The 20,159-nt window shown below is 42.8% G+C and overlaps 1 protein-coding gene across 2 annotated transcripts; it reads right to left on the minus strand.

The window, feature by feature from the left end:
- Positions 1 to 13,262: 13,262 nt before the first annotated feature.
- Positions 13,263 to 16,769, minus strand: LOC139399023 (leupaxin-like). Of its 2 annotated transcripts, none has more exons than XM_071144659.1 (9): positions 16,710 to 16,769; positions 15,788 to 15,876; positions 15,614 to 15,699; positions 15,344 to 15,446; positions 14,825 to 15,103; positions 14,408 to 14,581; positions 14,187 to 14,268; positions 13,898 to 14,046; positions 13,263 to 13,671 (listed from the first exon to the last, which is right to left on the minus strand). In XM_071144659.1, exons 1-9 carry the CDS (start codon positions 16,720 to 16,722, stop codon positions 13,405 to 13,407), a joined length of 1,242 nt encoding a protein of 413 aa, XP_071000760.1. In that variant the 5' UTR covers positions 16,723 to 16,769; the 3' UTR covers positions 13,263 to 13,404. The 2 variants fall into 2 exon arrangements, with proteins under 2 accessions (XP_071000760.1, XP_071000761.1); XM_071144660.1 differs by having other exon boundaries at positions 15,614 to 15,684; positions 16,710 to 16,735.
- Between the last annotated feature and the right edge of the window lie 3,390 nt (positions 16,770 to 20,159).

A 20,159-nucleotide genomic window follows, 5' to 3' on the forward strand; every position in this document is an offset into this window, starting at 1 on the left:
GTGGGAAACCTCTTTTTATAGTTTTAAAGTACATTTCCTGCAATTCACATTTTGGGTAGTAGAGAAAATGTTGCAGTTTTAAAGTTTTCTACAATTCTACACATTTTGCCATGGGACTGAGAGAAGTTTAGCAATTTTAGAAAAAATGTCATGCAGTTCTACTAATTTTGCCATGAGTTAGAGAGAAAAATGTTTCGTATGCACTGTTTATGATATCTGAGTGAAAGTGACTATCAAAATCAGTGGGGGCCCCCTGAGGGTCAGGGCCCCTGGGCACATGCCCTTTGTGCCCGGTCAATATTTGGTCATGATTACTACAAGTTTAGAAAGCTGGCAAGACTAATTTAACAATCTAAACATGTTTATCTGACATGGCTAATTGAGTGACTGTCAGTGTCTGACATAAGAATAGAAAAACTGGTGATGCACAACCAAATTTCGAAATTGCACATTGTGTATTCTACTACTCTAACTCTCAACAGTAAAATGAGACTGAGTTCCTAAAACTGTCGCTTATGCCTGGAGTCCACACCACAGGTCCACATTTTGTTTAGAAGACTCTGGATTCTAAGTCTATATGAATCGCAGTCTGTAATGTGAGATGTAATCCCCTTTAAGCCCTGACAGAGAATTCTCTGTTTGGTTGAAACATTTCAGAGCCCAACCACCAGTTACCATCCAGAGAGAGGGGAAAAAGATGGAGAGAAAAAAAATGCCAACAATCCCAGAGTTCCTGTTTGTCTTGGCTTGCTCTATTGCTATGTGTCTGTCTGAAAGAAAGAGGATGGTGTTTGAGGAAGGAGAACTGGATCTGGTGTCAGGCAAACTGTGTATGAAGTTGAACTTAAGGTTGTGGAGCACAATAGGACTGCTTCTGTCTTTGACTGTCTGACGGCATTGAGCTTTTTGAGGAAGGACAAGTAGATATGAAAGTGTCTGATTTCGATATGAAAGCTTTGAAATAGCTGTTTTATATAAATATATACATAACATGTAAAGTGTTGGTCCCATCTATCATGAGCTGAAATGAAAATCCCAGAAATGTTTCATACGCACAAAAAGCTTATTTCTCAAAAATGTTGAGCACAAATTTGTTTACATCCCTGTTAGTGAGCATTTATCCTTTGCCAAGATAATCCATCCACCTGACAGGTGTAGCAAATCAAGAAGCTGATTAAACAGCATGATCATTGCACAGGTGCACCTTGTGCTGGGGACAATAAAAGGCCACTTTAAAATGTGCATTTATGTCACACAACAGAATGCCACAAATGTCTCAAGTTTTGAGAAAGCGTGCAATTGGCATGCTGACTTCAGGAACGTCCAGCAGAGATGTTACCAGAGAATTAAATGTTAATTTCTCTACCATAAGTCACCTCCAATGTCTTTTTAGAGTCATGTGAAATCCATAGATTAGGGTCTAATGAATTTATTTCAATTGACAGATTTCCTTATATGAACTGTAACTCCGTAAAATCTTTGAAATTATTGCTTGTTGCGTTCATATTTTTGTTCAGTATACATTCGGAAAGTATTCAGACCTAATTCTAAAATTGATTAAATAGTTAAATAGACATAATCAACCCATTTCACACCCTGGCCTGACCAAAATAATAAAGAAAACACAAAATACTAAAACCAGGGCGTGACACAGTCTGAGGTCCTGAGCGCTCTTGAGCAGGTTTTTTATCAAGGATCTCTCTGTACTTTGCTCCGTTCATCTTTCCCTCAATCCTGATTAGTCTCCCAGTCCCTGCCACTGAAAAACATCCCCTCAGCATCATGCTGTGGGATTTCTTCCAGACGTCACATTTGGTATTCAGGCCAAAAAGTTAAATCTTGGTTTCATCAGACCAGAGAATCTTGTTTATCATGGTCTGAGAGTCCTTTAGGTTCCTGTTATGCAAACTCCAAGCGGACTGTCATGTGAATTTTACTGAGGATGAATTTCCATATGGCCACTCAACTATAAAGGCCTGATTGGTGGAGTGCTGCAGAGATTGGTTGTCCTTCTGCAAGGTTTTCCGATCACCACAGAGGAATTCTGGAGCTCTGTCAGAGTGACCATCGGGTTCTTGGTCACCTCCCTGACCAATGCCCTTCTCCCCCGATTGCTCAGTTTGGCCAGGTGGCTAGCTCTAGGAAGAGTCTTGGTGGTTCCAAACTTCTTCCATTGAAGAATGATGGAGGTAACCGTGTTCTTGGGGACCTTCAATGCTGCTGGATGTGTTTGGTACCCTTCCCCAGATCTGTGCCTCGACAAAATCCTGTCTTGGAGCTCTACAGACAATTCCTTCAACCTCATTGCTTGGTTTTTGCTCTGACATGCACTGTCAATTGTATGACCTTATGTAGACAGGTGTGAGCCTTTCCAAATCATGTCCAATGAATTGAATTTACCACAGGTGGACTCCAAAACATTTGTATAAACATCTCAAGGACGGTCAATGGAAACAGGATGCACCTGAGCTCAATTTCGAGTCTCATAGCAAAGGGTCTGAATAATCAAATCAAATGATTAATTTATTTTTCACGTGCCCCCGAATACAACAGGTGTAGTAGACCTTACAGTGAAATGCTTACTTACAGGCTCTAAGACACCAGTTAGTCAGGCTGATTGAGATAGTATGTACATGTTGATATGGTTAACGTGACTATGCATATATGATGAACAGAGAGTAGCAGTAGCGTAAAAGAGGGGTTGGCGGGTGGTGGGTGGCGGGACACAATGCAGATAGCCCGGTTAGCCAATGTGTGGGGGCACTGGTTGGTCGGCACCAATTGAGGTAGTATGTACATGAATGTATAGTTAAAGTCACTATGCATATATGATAAACAGAGAGCAGCAGCAGCGACAGAGAGGAGCAGCAGCAATGTAAATAAGGTATTTCTGTTTTTTATTTGTAATAAATTAGTAAACATTTCTAAAAAACTGTTTTCACTGTATGGGGTATTGTGTGGAAATTGATGACAGAAAAAAAATCTTAATACATTTTAGAATAAGGCTGTAATGTAACAAAATGTGGAAAAAAGGAAGGGGTCTGAATACTTTCCCAATGCACTGTAGATATGAACAAATTACACAACATTTGATATCAGTATTTTAGCCATGTCTCATCATCAGATCTTGGCTCTATAGACGAAAAATCATATGAGTATGGTACATAAACATTACATAAATGTCTCTAATTATAGTAATCACAGAGGTCATCCTTGTGATGAAAGTGATGCATGGAGTTTTGAATTACAGTCCACTAAGTCATTATTATGCTTCTAAAAAAAACACCTTGTCCTTCACCACTGAGATGTTTGATCCAACAGACAGACAAGGATATCTGTTTATAGTGTGGGATGGTTCCATGGATCTGACAGAGTGTCACAGTAAGGCATAGAAGGAAGATTAGCGATTAATAAAATCCTTTGGTTTGGAAAACTAGCTGATATGTCCTTCAGCACATTACTGTAAACCTGGATTGTCTCGTTAAAATCGAATGGCTGTTATGTCAAATACAGGCTGAGGTGCTGGAAATGGAATTAGTGTGTGTGTGTGTGTTTGTGTGTGTTTGTGTGTGTGTGTGTGTGTGTGTGTGCGTGTGTAGCCCAGTGTTTTTTAAGGCAGGCCTGCTAAAATGCATGGTAAAGGAAGGCTGGCCCTGTGGTCTCCTCCTGCAGTGTCTGTGATTTATCACCCAGTGCCTCGTTGAGCCTCCCCAAACCCAGGAGGCCGTTCAACTCTCCGTCAGCAGGGCCGTTATGTGGTTAACCATCCCTCTTTAAAACAAATCTCATAATGATCTGGTCTCAACCCACTCCAGAGGCATAGCCCCATCCACATCAAGACTTCAGCCATAGCTCCAGACCTTGTCCCAGCCATGATTCAAAACATACACAAATATAGTTGAACATTGTCAGCAATTCACATATTCTCATACAGTCCTCACACCCACTCATATAAATGGTATAATGAACCATTTATCTTCTTGACACTGGAAGCCGACAAACAGAAGAATTTAGTGTGTGATCTGGTCCGTCCCTTTTGTGGGCCACACAGATGACTAGGCAGCTCTCTCTCTCTCTCTCTCTCTCTCTCTCTCTCTCTCTCTCTCTCTCTCTCTCACTCTCTCTCTCTCTCCCTCCCTCTCTCTCCCTCCTTCTCTCTCCCTCCCTCTCTCTCTCTCTCTCTCTCTCTCTCTCTCTCTCTCTCTCTCTCTCTCTCTCTCCCTCCCTCTCTCTCTCTCCCTCCCCCTCTCCCTCCCTCCCTCCCTCTCTCTCTCTCTCTCTCTCTCTCTCTCTCTCTCTCTCTCTCTCTCTCTCTAACTCTCTCTGTCTCTGTCTCTCTCTCTCTTTTAAAAAATATTTTTCTCTCTCACTCTCTATCTAGTTTCTCTCACGTCTTTTGTTTTCTCACCCTCTCTCTCTCTCTCTCTTTTTCTCAGGCTGATAGTGGGAATCTTGGTGAGGGAAAACACGAGTGCTGGCTGAGACTTTTGGGAGAAAGATGAGACCGAGGCGCTGAGATGGGGAATGGAGGAATGAGTTTGGAGGCTGTTATGAGAACCTCCCTCAATGTTTCCCAAGCGAGCGCTCCACTGATTCCATTAACCCATTTAACCTCTATAACACTAGACACCGAGGTCACACATAGAGGAATGTAAAGGACACACAGCAGGTCAAAAATGCACACAATGATATGTACAACACGTTCATGAAATTGATTACAACACATGAATAACACATTAGTAAAGTTTAAAGTGTAGTTGCATGTTAGTTAGTGTGTGTATGCGTCCGTGCACGTGTGTGTCAATGTGTGTTATAAAGTGAGAGAAGAGAGCAGATCGAGGAGGCTCAGCCAAGGACAACAGGAAGTGCCTGAGGACAGAGGAGCCAGTCATTAATCAGGTGTGATACCTGCACCCTCCACCACCCCAGCAGCACTGAGCCAAACCAAACACAGCCAGCCCACAGCCCAGAGGGACCAGGATTGGACCTGCCCCAGCGTGAATACACTGGCCTAATTAACTTCCCTGCTGCTAAGTCACCCTCCGTGTTACTGTGGAAGTAATTATAAGGGTGTTGAAATTGTCACTTTTCCTGTTCACTTAAAAAACACATCCATTCACAACTCCATGAACACTGACCCCTCAAAAATAGACACGGAGTCTGACATACATACCAAGGACCACCTTGTAAACCAACATCCTCATTACTTACCCTTGCTTCAGTCAAATTAAATGTATTTCTCAGTGTAAGATAATGCAAGGTAATGTTTTAACGCTTAGGGAATGTGAAACAGACATGGACCATTGAGTCTTGTTAAAATGGTCTCTGTTTGTTGAAGTGAATATCTTCACAGGTTTTTTCTCTGTTTGGTGAGTTAGAATAACAGATTACTCTGCATCGCCAGTGCCTGGGTTCAAGCTGAGCACTGAAGCTGTGCTAATTTGGTTATTTATGAAAGTCGGTTATGCTGACCAGGGAAGCCATGGAAACCAGCCTATTTGTGCTTAAAATGTACACCAGGGCCATTATTGTGGTTGGCAACATATTTCATTTTTTCTGCTCCCCAATTAATCATGAGTGTGTCTGACAGCAGGCTACTAATTCCATACTCATAATGCTCACATCTTTCCGCCATTTTGTCTGTTTGAAATTGTACTAAACTGTACAGAATTGTTTAAAGAAGGTCATACCAAGGATCATTTTGCTGTTTGAAATTGTACTAAACTATACAGAATTGTTTAAAGAAGGTCATACCAAGGATCATTTTGCTGTTTGAAATTGTACTAAACTATACAGAATGGTTTAAAGAAGGTCACACCAAGGATCATTTTGCTGTTTGATTTAGAATTTTAAGACCCCTTGAAGTATCAAATGTTTTATTTAATTAAACATTTTATTTGGCCTTATTGCTATTAGCCCATTCAAACGCATTGAATAATAGATCCACTACATTGAACAACAGTTGTTTTTTCTGAAGTGTCGTTCCTATATCTGGGAGATATAAGAAAGATCAGGAAACATTTGTACTTTTTTTTTTTTACATGTATTTAACCACTTATTTTTGGTACTTAATGGTCTCCATATATACTTCTATTCATTCAACTGGTACCTGGGGACCTTCAGATGGGTCTTGTGAGGCCTGTGGGCGTCCTACAGAAAACTGTTGGGATGCTACAGACAGAAGTTGGCAGATCGGCTGTACCGACTTCAGACGAGTCCCATGACGCTTGTGGGGGAGAACACCATCGTCGATTGAGCTTAATCCAATGCAAAAAACGGATATCTCTAGTTTAAACTGACAGATTTTTATGGGTATTTTTTTATTAAGCTAATTGGATTAGTACGGGGGCGCGGACACCGACCTTAGGGGGTTTAATAAACAGAACTAAGCTGTCATCTACATGTGTGAATAGATACATGGCCATTGTAGGGGTCTGCTGGCTGTCGAGCTGATTAACTGAAGTGTATTAGACAGTTATTGGCTGAAATGTTCATTGAGGGTACATGTCAACTCAAGGTTTACAAGGTAGAGGGCCACCCTCCTCTGGTTGTGATCCATAGTGGGACTGTGCCTGTCTGGGTACCCCCCTACCCCCAGTGGGGTGACACAGGGGCCACAGGCAGTTTGAGGTGAGGGTAGGGTTTCAGTGTCACACTGGGGTAACTCTCCCTATTGCCCTCATCCTCATACCATGGCCTTCTCCCCCCAGCCCCCAGCCCAGCTCAGTATCCATGCCCCAGTGCACTCCACGGGTCTCTGTTACCTCGTTACACAGCAGTAAATGTCACCTGAGTTACAAACCCCCCAGCATCCCCAGACAGCCCTTTATTCCCCGCCTTTTAGAAGAGCCACCGCTCACATTTCATGTTCGCTCGGTTTATTATGGTCCAAGAACCTTTTCCTCTCCACTTTCTCTCTGTTGGATCACGCCCCTTCAAGTATGAAATGTTCTTGTGTATTCTTGGCCTGTTTCATCTAGATCTTAATCCATTTCTGTTTTAATGTTGTTTGAGACTTTCTTCATTGCTTTCTGGTCAAAAAGACCTGACACCACAGCCAAATCAAATCAAATAAAATGTTATTGGTCACATACATACATGGTTAGCAGACGTTATTGCGAGTGTAGCGAAATGCTTATGCTTCTAGATCTGACAGTGTAGCAGTATCTAACAGGTAATATCTAACAATTCCACAACTAAACCGAATACACACAATCTAGTAAAGGAATGGGATAAGAATATAAGTATAAAATATATGGATGAGCAGTGACAGAGCGGCTAAGATGCAATAGATAGTAAAGAATAGATAGTGAAGGATACAGTATACATTATATACATATGAGATGAGTAATGTGAGCTACGTAAACATTCTTAAAGTGGCATTATTAAAGTGACTAGTGTTCCATTTATTAAAGTGGCCAATGATATCTTATCTGTAGGTAGGCAGCCACCTGTCTATGCTAGTGTTTAACAATCTGATGGCCTTGAGATAGCAGCTGCTTTTCAATCTCTCTGTCCCAGCTTTGATGCACCTGTACTGACCTCGCCTTCTGGATGGAAGCGGGGTGAACAGGCAGTGGCTCGGGTGGTTATTGTCCTTGATGATCTTTATGCCCTTCCTGTGACATTGGGTGTTATAGGTGTCCTAGTTTGCCCCTGGTGATGTGTTGGGCAGACTGCACCACCCTCTGGAGAGCCCTGCAGTTGTGGGCTGTACAGTTGCCGTACCAGGCGGTGATACAGTCTGATAGGATGCTCTCAATTGTGCACCTGTAAAAGTTAGTGAGGGTTTTCGGTGACAAGCCTAATTTTTTCAGCTTCCTGAGCCTTCTTCACCACACTTTGTGTGCATGGACCATTTCAGTTTGTCGATGATATGTACACCGGAGAACTTAAAACTTTCCACCTTCTCCACTGCTGTCCTGTCGATGTGGATAGGGGGATGCTCCCTTTGCTTTTTCTTGAAGTCCACAATTATCTATTTTGTTTTGCTGACATTGAGTGAGGGGTTATTTTCCTGACACCACACTCTGAGTGCCCTCACCTCCTCCCTGTAGGCTGTCTTGTCATTGTTGGTAATCAAGCCTACCACTGTTGTGTTGTCTGCAAACTTGATGATTGAGTTGGATGCGTGCATGGCCACGCAGTCGTGGGTGAACAGGGAGGGGCTGAGAACGCACCCTTGTGGGGCCACAGTGTTGAGGAGAGTGGAGATGTTGTTTCCTACCTTCACCACCTGGGGGCGGCCCGTCAGGAAGTCTAGGACCCAGTTGCACAGGGCTGGGTCGAGACCCAGGGCCTCAAGCTTAATGATGAGTTTGGAGGGTACTACGGTGTTAAATGCTGAGCTGTAGTCAATGAACAGCATTCTTACATAGGTATTCCTCCTGTCCAGATGGGATAGGGCAGTGTGCAGTGTGATGGTGATTGCATCGTCTGAGGACCTATTGGGGTGGTAAGCAAATTGAAGTGGGTCTAGGGTGACAGGTAAGGTGGAGGTGATATGATCCTTGACTAGTCTCTCAAAGCACTTCATGATGACGGAGGTGAGTGCTACGGGGCGATAGTCATTTAGTTCAGTTACCTTAGCTTTCTTGGGAACAGGAACAATGGTGGCCATCTTGAAGCATGTGGGGACAGCAGCCCGGGATAGGGATTGATTGACTATGTCGGTAAACACACCAGCCAGCTGGTCTGTGAATGCTCTGAGGACGCGGCTAAGGATGCCGTCTGGACCGCCAGCCTTGCGAGGGTTAACACATTTCAATGTTTTACTCACATCGGCCACGGAGAAGGAGAGCCCACAGTCTTTGGTAGCAGGCCGTGTCGGTGCCACTGAATTGTCCTCAAAGCACACAAAGAAGTTGTTAATTTTGTCTGGAAGAAGGACGTTGATGTTCGCGACAGGGCTGGTTTTCTTTTTGTAATCCGTGATTGTCTGTAGACCCTGCCACATACGAGACGTTTGAGCTGTTGAATTGTGACTCCACTTTGTCTCTATACTGACACTTTGCTTGTTTGCTTGCCTTACGGAGGGAATAACTACATTGGTTGTATTCGGCCATATTTCCAGTCACCTTGCCATGATTAAATGCGGTGGTACGTGCTTTCAGTTTTGCGTGAATGCTGCCATCAATCAACGGATTCTGGTTAGGGAAGGTTTTAATAGTCACAGTGGGTACAACATCTCCTATATACTTCCTTATAAACTCGCTCACCGAGTCAGCGTATACGTCAATGTTATTATCTGAGGCTACATATCCCAGTTCACATGACCGAAGCAATCTTGAAGTGTGGAATACGATTGGTCAGGCCAGTGCTTCCTGTTTTGGTTTCTACCTATAGGAGGGGAGAAACAAGATGGAGTCGTGGTCAGATTTGCCAAAAGGAGGGCGGGGAGGGCCTTGTATGCATTGTGGAAGTTAGAGTAGCAATGGTCGAGCATGTTACTCGCTCGTGTACAGCAATCGATGTGCTGATAGAATTTAGGTGGCCTTGTTCTCAAATTAGCTTTGTTCAAATCCCCAGCTATAATAAATGCAGCCTCAGGATATATGGTTTCCAGTTTGCATAAAGTCCAGTGAAGTTCCTTGATGACTATCTTGGTATCTGCTTGCGGGGGGATATACACGGCTGTGACGATAACCGAGGAGAGTTCTCTTGGGAGATAATACGGTCTGCATTTGATTGTGAGGAATTCTAGGTCAGGTGAACAATAGGACTTGAGTTCCTGTATGTTGTTACAATTACACCATGAGTCATTAGTCATGAAACATACACCCCCGCCCTTCTTACTAGAGAGATGTTTATTCCTGTTGGTCGCGATGCACTGAAAATTCCGTTGGCTGTATGGACTCAGACAGCATGTCCCCAGCTAGCCATGTTTCTGTGAAACAGAGTATGTTACAATCCCAGATACAGAGGTGGGATAAAGCCATTGTTTTACAAGTCACAAGTAAGTCTCAAGTCTTAGTACTCAAGTCCCAAGTCAAGTCCCAAGTCAAGACAGGCAAGTCCGAGTCAAGTCTCAAGTCAAGACCGTCAAGTCTAGTCTCAAATCTCAAGTCCTAAACTTTGAGTTTCGAGTCAAGTCATAATGTGATCTTCACCAAATGTAATACCATTTCATATTTTTAACAAGAGTAATAGTTAGTATGTTACATTTACGCAAATCATGAATGCTTTTAAAAATATCTATATGTTTATTACTTTCCAAATAAACATTATTTTTCCATGGACATACTTAGGTAGCCATGAGAGACCCCTCCCCCCCAATAGTGATCGACTATTGATGATCGCTATGGGGCGCAATCGGGCGATGTAGAATTGTACACAATCGCCCAACCTTAACACACACACACACTCTCTGTGTGTGGTTACAGTAGGCTAATGTATGTCAATGGTTTTAGGAACAGCAGTAACATCAGGCAGGATTTAGGTTACCAACTGCCTAGCCAGTTGTAGCTCATTCTTTGGTGCAACGATCACGTTCTTACACTAGTATAGTTATAAATTATATAGCTGTCGGCTATATTAGCCACGACTTACCGTTCTTTGTGCAGCTTCAAATGTCGAACAAAGTTGGAAATTGTTGCGCCTCCGTCTGTAATTTTCTTCCCACATGTTTTGCAAGTTGCAATCCGTTTTTTGTTGATATAGCGTCTTCTTTATATACGAAAATAATAATTTGGGGTATCATCTTTCCAAGGGCTCTATCTGAATTCACCCGCCGACATTCCTCTCCACTGCCATGCACAACTTTTTCTCAGCTGGCACAATTTGATTGGCTGCTGTCCAAAAAGCGCTGCCCACTTTTTTTAATAGCACAATTTTTTATATTTGGGCTTGGGGAGGGTATCAAGTCAGGTCAAGTCAAAAGGCTCAAGTCCAAGTCAAGTCACGAGTCATTGGTGATAAAGTCAAAGTCGAGTTGCAAGTCATCATATTTGTGGCTCGAATCTGACTCGAGTCCAAGTCATGTGACTCGAGTTCACACCTCTGCCCGAATATCTCTTTGGAAAGCAAAGACTGACTTTGTCGACTTTGTTAACTAGTGAATGGACGAATAATAGCGAATAATATACTTGGAAGCGGTGGGTGGTGCGCGCGCATTCGAAGGCATTGTTTTGGGTCAGCCTCTGGAATCAGTGCCCTGGGAGGTGCAGACGAAGGATCTGCTTTGGGAAAGTCGCATTCCTAGATGTAGTGCTGGTTGTACTGGTCAATTGACGTCTCTCTGATATCCAATAGTTCTTCCCGGTTAATTGTAATAACAGTTAAGGTTTTCTGGGCTAACAATGTAAGAAATAATACATTAAAAAACGAAATACTGCACAGTTTCCTAAGGACTAGAAGCTACCATCTCTATCGGCGCCATCTTGAATTACAGCCAGGATTAGTGCCAGCGTGTATGTCAGAGGTTTTTCACTGAAATCTAAATTTAAGCTGACCAATAAGTTTACAGCTATGAAAAGCTTTTATACAGGAAATGGTGTGTTAAGCAAAGCTTAGCACTCATGTGAGAGAGAGCTACAGTAGCAAACAGAGCAGAGGGCTTGGCCAGGCACAGTAGTATGTTGTGACAGCAGCCCACATTAATCCAGGGTTGTAGACCATCAGACTTGTAATCTAATGTGCTGATGACAACATGATTTATCCCCTCCTCAATGTCCACTCACACACTGCCTGCACACAGCCAGTAGTCCTATACTTCAGCAGAGAAGTCCCTACTTTGTAGGGCCTCAATATTACATCATATTGCACCCTTGCTGTGGAGCTTAAGTTAAGTACTATGCGGGTGCTCACTGTTGTTAAAGCTTCTCCTGGAACCTTCGCTATTGGTTTCATCACCTTCATCAATCTCTCATGGACTGCAGTAGAAGGGTCAGTGTGGAGAATTCTTCTAAACCTGCCATATGCCAGGATAAGTGTTCAGTCCAGGGCTAGATATGTAACTTGTTACCAGAGAGAATATGCCAATTTAATCTGTCAGAGTCATAGAGAAGTCTCTTGATAAACTACAGTCGGAAAAGCAGCCACAGCTCTGCCAGCATGGATCACCCGTCTGCCAACCCGTGGCCCTGAGGATATCTTTATGAAACCCATGGGGTTTTTTCTTCCTCCAGGAAAAACTCAACTGGATTCGGTTGATTGCTGTTATTCTTTCTCCATCTTTAAATGTTTTGTGATCATAATAAATTAATTCAAACATGATAAAGTGATCCAAAGTTCACAAATGTATCATTTAATGTCATGTTTCAGACATTAGAAATTGTATTTTTATGATGTACTCTATTCGGTTGTTTGTTATGTTACTAGATGTCGATGAGGTATTCAGATAACTATTTTTCTTGGTAAGCTTATTCTAAACCATTTATCTCACTCTGTTCCCACACTTCTGTTCATTGTCACAAATACATGGTTATACACTGAATGTACCAAACATTAGGAACACCTTCCTAATTTTGAGTTGCACCCCCTTTTGCCCTTAAGAACATTCCAATTCGTTGGGGCATGGATTCAACAAGGTGTCGAAAGCGTTCCACAGGGATGCTGGCCCATGTTGACTCCAATGCTTCCCACAAAAGTGTTGAGTTGGCGGAATGTCCTTTGGGTGGTGGACCATTCTTGATACACATGGGAAACTGTTGAGAATGAAAATCTCAGCAGCGTTGCAGCTCTTGACACACAGACACCTGGCACCTTCTATCATACCACATTCAAAGGCACTTAAGTTCATCCACCCTTTGAATGGCACATATACACAACCCATGTCTCAATTAACTCAAGGCTTGAGAATCCTTCTCTAATAAAAGTCTAAGCCATGGGGGGGGGGGGGGCGTTTGTCCTATGTAAGAAAGCTCAGGAAATATATATATATATATACTGTACCAGTCAAAAGTTTAGATACACCTATTCATTCCAGACAAACACCGCTCTAGCTCAGCCATCTTTCACAGCAGATGCGGAAGTGCCACATTTGCGTATGTGGTGGATTGAGACGCATCCAATGTAAAAGATATCTCTAGTTTAAACTGAAGGATTTTGATGGGGATTTTTGAATTATGTTATGTTATATGTGAGTCAATTGACTCTAGGGGCCTGTCTCCTCCCCTTCATCTACACTGATTGAAGTGGCAATAATAAGGGATCATCACTTTCACCTGGATTCATCTGGTCCTTCTATTTCATGGAAAGTGTTCCTAATGTGTTGTACACAGTGTGTATCCACATGCAAAACAGCGAGGAACACAAAGAGATTAAATTCATCGTTTATTTTTTGATTTCTATGCAGATATTGCCTAGATTATTTGTGTGGGATTTTCAACATACTTTGTAAGTAGGACTTTTTTCAGGTTAATTGATTACCTTACATATTAACCAGGTATTATTACAGTATAAGTCTCACACAAACAGTTTGGTGTGGCAGGCTGAGCAGTAGGGTTTCCCTGCCTGCTCCTTGAATACTCCCTGACTGAGTTTCCTCAGACAGAAAGCACACACAAAGTGCTCAGGGTGGAACTTGCGCTCCATAGCCGAGATGCAGCACCCAGAGATGGGCTCTCCACAGCCCCCACACAGTGTACCCTGGCGGGAGTGGAAGTGCAGAGAGCGCAGGGGACGACCATCCAGCTCCAGGAAACAACCATCGGTGAAGGACTTCAGACAGTCCTGGTTAGAAAGGGATAGAGAGAATTAGAAAAAGAGAGAGAAAACATCTTCTATCTAGTTGGTATAGATTAGGCCTACTCTTTTTTTGGAGATTGAGGACGATTATGGTAAATGGGTAATGTCAGGACAATGATGTATTGTGGCTGTTGGCTGTTCAAAGCGTATTGTTTGAGTAATGGCAGTAGTTTCTAAGCCGAAGCCATGTGATCTGTGGTGAGAGACTCACTGAGCAGACGAAGCAGTTGGGATGCCAGGTGCCGTTGGCTGCAGTCAGGAAGTTCTCTTTCACAGGCTCTCCGCAGCCAGAGCACTTTGGAGCAAAGAGATGGTAAAAGTCTCTGTGGCAGTACGGCTTCCCGTCCTTCTCCAGAAAACCTATGGCACATCAAAGGACACATACGCAAAGAGAGGAGAGTGTTCTCTGTCACACTGTGGTCTATAACTTATGTTACCCTATAGGGAACAGTAGTAGTTGTGGTGCCATCTGTCAGGCAGATAGATGTGTGCTCCCTCACCTTCAGGCCCAAAGCACTCCCCACAGTGGGAACAGAAGAAGTGCTCAGGGTGCCAGGTGCAGTCCATCGCTGTCAGGATGTTCTGAGAGTGAGGTCAAAGAGCCCAGCATGCGATGAGGTAAACCCAACAACAACTTAACGGATCTAGAGAGATGGTGAGTTGGCTTTGTGCAGTGTTAGATAATGGTGATACTGTCCAATCCAAAGAGAAGGTGTTGTACCTTCAGAATGAGGCCCTTGCAGTAACTACAGCGGGGTGAAAATAGATGCTGGTAGTCTTTCTCACAGTAGGCCTTCCCCTCCCTCTCAAAGAAGCCAATGGTGCCCAGCTCAGCCGTACACACCACACAAACAAAGTGTTCTGGGTGCCACACCTGGCCCAGGGCTGTGATCATCTGCAGAATGATAGAAAGAAAAAGTGATAGTATATTCCCACTTGGCATGGACATCAACGTCTATTCCACATTGGTTCAATATAATTTCAATGAAACGAAGTGGAAACAACGTTGATTCAACCAGTTTGTGCCCAGTGGGTTGTTTCACATACTGGCAATGGTACTGGCGATTGATCATCTTCGCCTATACTGCTATTTAGAAAGCAGGATTTTGTAAATTTTTTGGCAGCTCAAGCTGTTTACCTTTCCCACAATGACCTTTCCACAAGAAGCACAGTGACCCTTGGCCGTGGTGTGTACACCCATCTTCTCCATATCAGAGCTCAGGCCTCCCAGAAGGTCATCTATGGTGTCTGTTTTTCCGTGTGTTGAGGCCTTGCGCTCCAGATCAGAAGTCTTTGGGCTGTTTGTGCTCTCATCTTTCACTTGTGTGTCATCCATTTCTTTCTTTTCTCCAATCTGTTTCTTCTTGACTGACTTCTGGACAAGCGGTGGTGGGGTTGAGGGAGAAGGGTCTGGCAGCTAAAGATGAGAAAAGTCAATGTGTCCACAAAACAGACTTGCATCCATTCATATACATGAATGAAAAATGAAAATGAAATTAATGTTGGTGGCACTAGTAGTACTAAAGCTTCTGATATTTGTTTAGCTTGCTTACACTGCCCTCTGCTGTCAGATTAGGTCAACTTCACTGAAAGACAGTCGTCCTCTGTTCATGCTCTGAACAACAGTGTATTTATTCACTGATAGATGTTTCCTCACCCCCATCTCCAGGTCAAGCAGCAATTCATCCATTATGGAATCCAGCTCTCTGGAAGCAGAGCGAGGGCTCAGCAGACCAGCCTCCATTGGAGCTGGTAACTCACTGACAAACACACAGAGAAAACCACAAATGAGCACTGGTATACAGTGGACACTGGACAATTACTTAAATCTGTGGTAATTATGAATCTGAGTCTTAGCTCTATCTGTATGGTCTCACCCAGTGTCATTACATATGGCTATCTATGGGCTGACATACCAGTGGCTGACCTGTATACATTGGTGCTATCTGGCTCCTTTCCTTTCCTTGGATGGAGACCAACAGAACACACCTTTGGGACCTGCAGGAAATGCCACTTAACACATATGGAAAAAAAATACATCCAGTTGAAGTAACTGGACCAAAGACTAAACAACAACTGCTAGAGGTGATTTTATCATTACCTGTCCATATGTGTTGGCTGTATCTCTTTCTTTCTTCTGAGACGACTCTGGACCAGTTAAGTTGAAAGCCAACTCCTCTAGGAAAAGGTCTGTAACAAACACACACACATATATATGATATGGTAGGTACTATAATTCAGAAAATACATTTCTAACAGAATTCCTCTGAGATAAGCTGCAGTGCCTCATTACGGTCACCTCTTGCAGACTGCAAGGTGCACCCATTGATCTGCTGTGGTTGCTATTTACAGTGCTGCTTCCTGAGGAAGTGGTGGAAGAGATGCTATAGTTACAGACAATATCTTCACACTAAAAGGGACACTTTTGAAACTGATGCAATCCTCTATGACTAACAGCGTTGCTCTTAACTCACACATAATCTGTATGAAAGGGAACGTTACATATAACTATTAAGTAATTGTGTTTATTTTAAGACATTTTATCATAAGTTCTTCATAAGTAAATCATGACTGCACTGGTGGAGCACAAATCCATGAAAAAAAAATCGAAGTGAAAACAAACTCTTCTATTAAAAACACACACTTATATTAATAATAATCGCTATCCACTGTCTTTCTCACAATTTGGTTGGTAGTGACTTCCGTCAACAATGTCAGGAATCCATCTGTCTCTCAACAGAGATAACCTTCTGTGGTTCACTGTGAATTTACATTGACAATCATATCAACAAAAACACAATTTAAATGGGTATGATAGAACACATGACATGTTCAGCGTGACCAATGGCAAGCATTAATTCACCACACACCATAAAACATGTTCATGTACACCTCCTGAGCAACTTCCTTTTTTAAACTTATTTATGCTCAAACCCATCAATGTGTATTCCCTTGTAGTTTAATCTATTGCATTTTGTTTTATATTTAATCATCACAACAGAAGCAGAGGAAAAAATACTCACCCAGGTCATCCATGCTTGGAAAATATACTTGTGCACTCTGTGAATGAGCCTACGTGTTCCAGGGTGTGTGTGAGTGTGTGTCTGTGTGTGTGTGTTGGTTTACTGACAGTTAATTGGCTCACATCCTAAAAGGATGATGTCAAAATCAGATGAACTTGTGGATATGATTTTTATATCTCTGCGTGCAGTTTGAAGGAAGTTGCTAACTAGCATTAAAGCAATGACAGGAAGTCTATAAGTATCTATGGAGCACTCTAATCACACATTTTATTTCACCGGGTGAAAAGAAACATCTCACTTGATCCTTAAAGGGATACTTCTGTATTTTGGCAATGGTATACACGAGTTCATTTGATTCTGGGGAAATAGATAAAGGGCCAAATTGCCAAAATCTTGAATTATCCCTTTAATCAGGTCAAACTGTCATTTCCTTTTGTCTGTTTGTTTTGTTTACTTGAATTTCTCTGAGTGCACTGCTACCTCCCTGAAGACACTGGATACCTTCTAAGATATTTCTACTCATGTTTCTCATGTTTCTACTCATTTCTACTCATGTTCATAATAAAACATGTTAAAGGTCAATTCATGACCTGGTGAGAAGTTATACAAAGCTCAGGTTGTATGTACATACACGTTTTATCAACCACTATCTTCTAAATGCTGATGATATATGGGTTAAATAGTCAACTATCAATATGAAAGGTGAGAGAGCAGTCCCCCTTATCTGAAAATTGAACAGGGAAAGAGTCAAAGTTTATTTAACTTTAAGATAGTTGTGCTTAATAATGGTGTAACATAGGTGAATAGATTGTTCCACTTCATAATAGTTCAATATGATAACATAATGGGAAGGTTTTCAGTAGACATATTTATGACAACATAGATTATTGCATATTGATTACCTAATGCCATAAATTGTTGACATCATCACATCTCAATATAATGACATTATTACAGTGTAATTGTGTGATGACAAAATTAGTTAATTTTGTGAGCATCATTACATTATTATGACGTCATAATGCGTTTCATATCCATTTATATCAGGGATGGGCAACTTTGATTTGGGTGGGGGCCACAAAAAATCTGAACTCTTCATCGGTTGCTCGAGGTCTGCGTACCCACATCCCAGCAGGTAATTCAATTCAAATCAAAGCAAACTTTATTTGTCACATGCGCTATATACAACAAGTGGAGACCTTACCGTGAAATGCTTACTTACAAGCCCTTATTAACCAACAGTGCAGTTCATGAAGAGTTAAGAAAATATTTAACAAATAAACTAAAGTAAAAAATTATAAAAAGTAACACAATAACATAACAATAACGAGTTTATATACAGGGGGTACCGGTACCGAGTCAGTGTGCGGGGTACCGGTACCGAGTCAGTGTGCGGGGGTACAGGTATCAAGTCAGTGTGCGGGAGTACCGGTACCGAGTCAGTGTGCGGGGGTACAGGTTAGAGGTAATTTGTACATGTAGGTAGGGGTGAAGTGACAATGCATAGATAATAAAAACAGCGAGTAGCAGCAGTGTTCAAAACAAATGGAGGATTGGGAGGGTCAATGTAATAGTCCAGTGGCCATTTGATTAATTGTACAGCAGTCTACTGGCTTGGGGGTAGAAGCTGTTAAGGAGCCTTTTGGTCCTAGACTTGGCGCTCCGGTATGCTTGCCGTGCGGTAGCAGAGAAAACAGTCTATGACTTGGGCGACTGGAGTCTCTGACAATTTTACCTATTATAATGGTCCTAGATTGCAGGAAGCTCGGCCCCAGTGATGTACTGGGCCGTACGGACTACCCTCTGAAGTGCCTTACGGTCAGATGCCGAGCAGTTGCCATACCAGGCGGTGATGCAACTGGTCAGGATGCTCTCGATGGTGCAGCTGTAGAACCTTTTGAGGATCTGGGGACTCATGCCAAATCTTTTTTGTATCCTGAGGGGGAAAAGGTTTTGTCATGCCCTCTTCACAACTGTCTTGGTGTGTTTGGACCATGATAGATCGTGGGTGATGTGGACACCAAGGAACTTGAAACTCTCGACCAGCTCCACTACAGCCAAGTCGATGTTAATAGGGGCCTGTTTGGCCCGCCTTTTCCTGTAGTCCACGATCAGCTCCTTTGTCTTGCTCCCATTGAGGGAGAGGTCGTTGCCCTGGCACCACACTGACAGTTCTCTGACCTCCTTCCTATAGGCTGTCTCATTGTTAGCGGTGATCAGGCCTACCACTATTGTGTCGTCAGCAACGTTAATGATGGTGTTGTAGTCGTGTTTGGCCACCAGTCGTGGGTGAACAGGGAGTACAGGAGGGGACTAAGTACACACCCCCGAGGGGCCCCAGTGCTGAGGATCAGCGTAGCAGACATGTTGTTGCCTACTCTTACCACCTGGGGGCGGCCCGTCAGGAAGTCCAGGATCCAGTTGCAGAGGAAGGTGTTTAGTCCCAGGGTCCTTAGCTTAGTGATAAGCTTTGTGAGCACTATGGTGTTGAACGCTGAGCTGTAGTCAATGAACAGCATTCTCACATAGGTGTTCCTTTTGTCCAGGTGGGAAAGGGCAGTGTGGAGTGCAATTAAGAATGCGCCATCTGTGGATCTGTTGGAGCGGAATGCGAATTGGAGTGGGTCTAGGGTATCCAGGAGGATGCTGTTGATGTGAGCCATGACCAGCATTTCAAAGCACTTCATGGCTACTGACGTGAGTACTATGGGGCGGTAATCATTTAGGCAGGTTACCTTCACTTCCTTGGGCACAGGGACTATGGTGGTCTGCTTGAAGCATGTAGGTATTACAGACTCGGTCAGGGAGATGTTGAAAATGTCAGTGAAGACACTTGCTAGTTTGTCCATGCATGCTTTGAGTACATGTCCTGGTAATCCATCTGGCCCCGCGGCTTTGTGAATGTTGACCTGTTTAAAGGTCTTGCTCACATCAGCTACCGACAGCGTTATCACACAGTCATCCAAAACAGCTGGTGCTCTCGTGCATACTTCAGTGTTGCTTGCCTCAAAGCAAGCATGTTAACAAGTTTCGATAACTGGCCACAAGACTGGCCGTAATCTACTATTTAACTCACAACATTAAGTTGAGACCCTGAGTTCTCTCCCCAAAAATGAAATGTTTTATTTTTCACATACACAGAACAGATGCAGTGAAATGTGTTGTTTTACATGGTCAGCCATAGTAGTACACTGCACGTAGAGAAAATTAGGTGTATTAATCTAGCAATGTGTGTTTCACAGAATATTAAAATAAACTGTAGCCTACGACAATGTTACATTATGAGATTACAATGTTTCAATACACAAGAAACAAATGTATCATTTCTGAAATGAGGGAACAGTTATAACACAGATTATCCATTATATTGACCAGATACCCATAGGGCAGCGCACAATTGGCCCAGCGTTGTCTGGGTTAGGTTTTGGCCAGAGAAGGCCATCATTGTAA

Source organism: Oncorhynchus clarkii, unplaced genomic scaffold, assembly GCF_045791955.1.
Source record: "Oncorhynchus clarkii lewisi isolate Uvic-CL-2024 unplaced genomic scaffold, UVic_Ocla_1.0 unplaced_contig_13546_pilon_pilon, whole genome shotgun sequence".
NCBI lineage: Eukaryota > Metazoa > Chordata > Actinopteri > Salmoniformes > Salmonidae > Oncorhynchus > Oncorhynchus clarkii.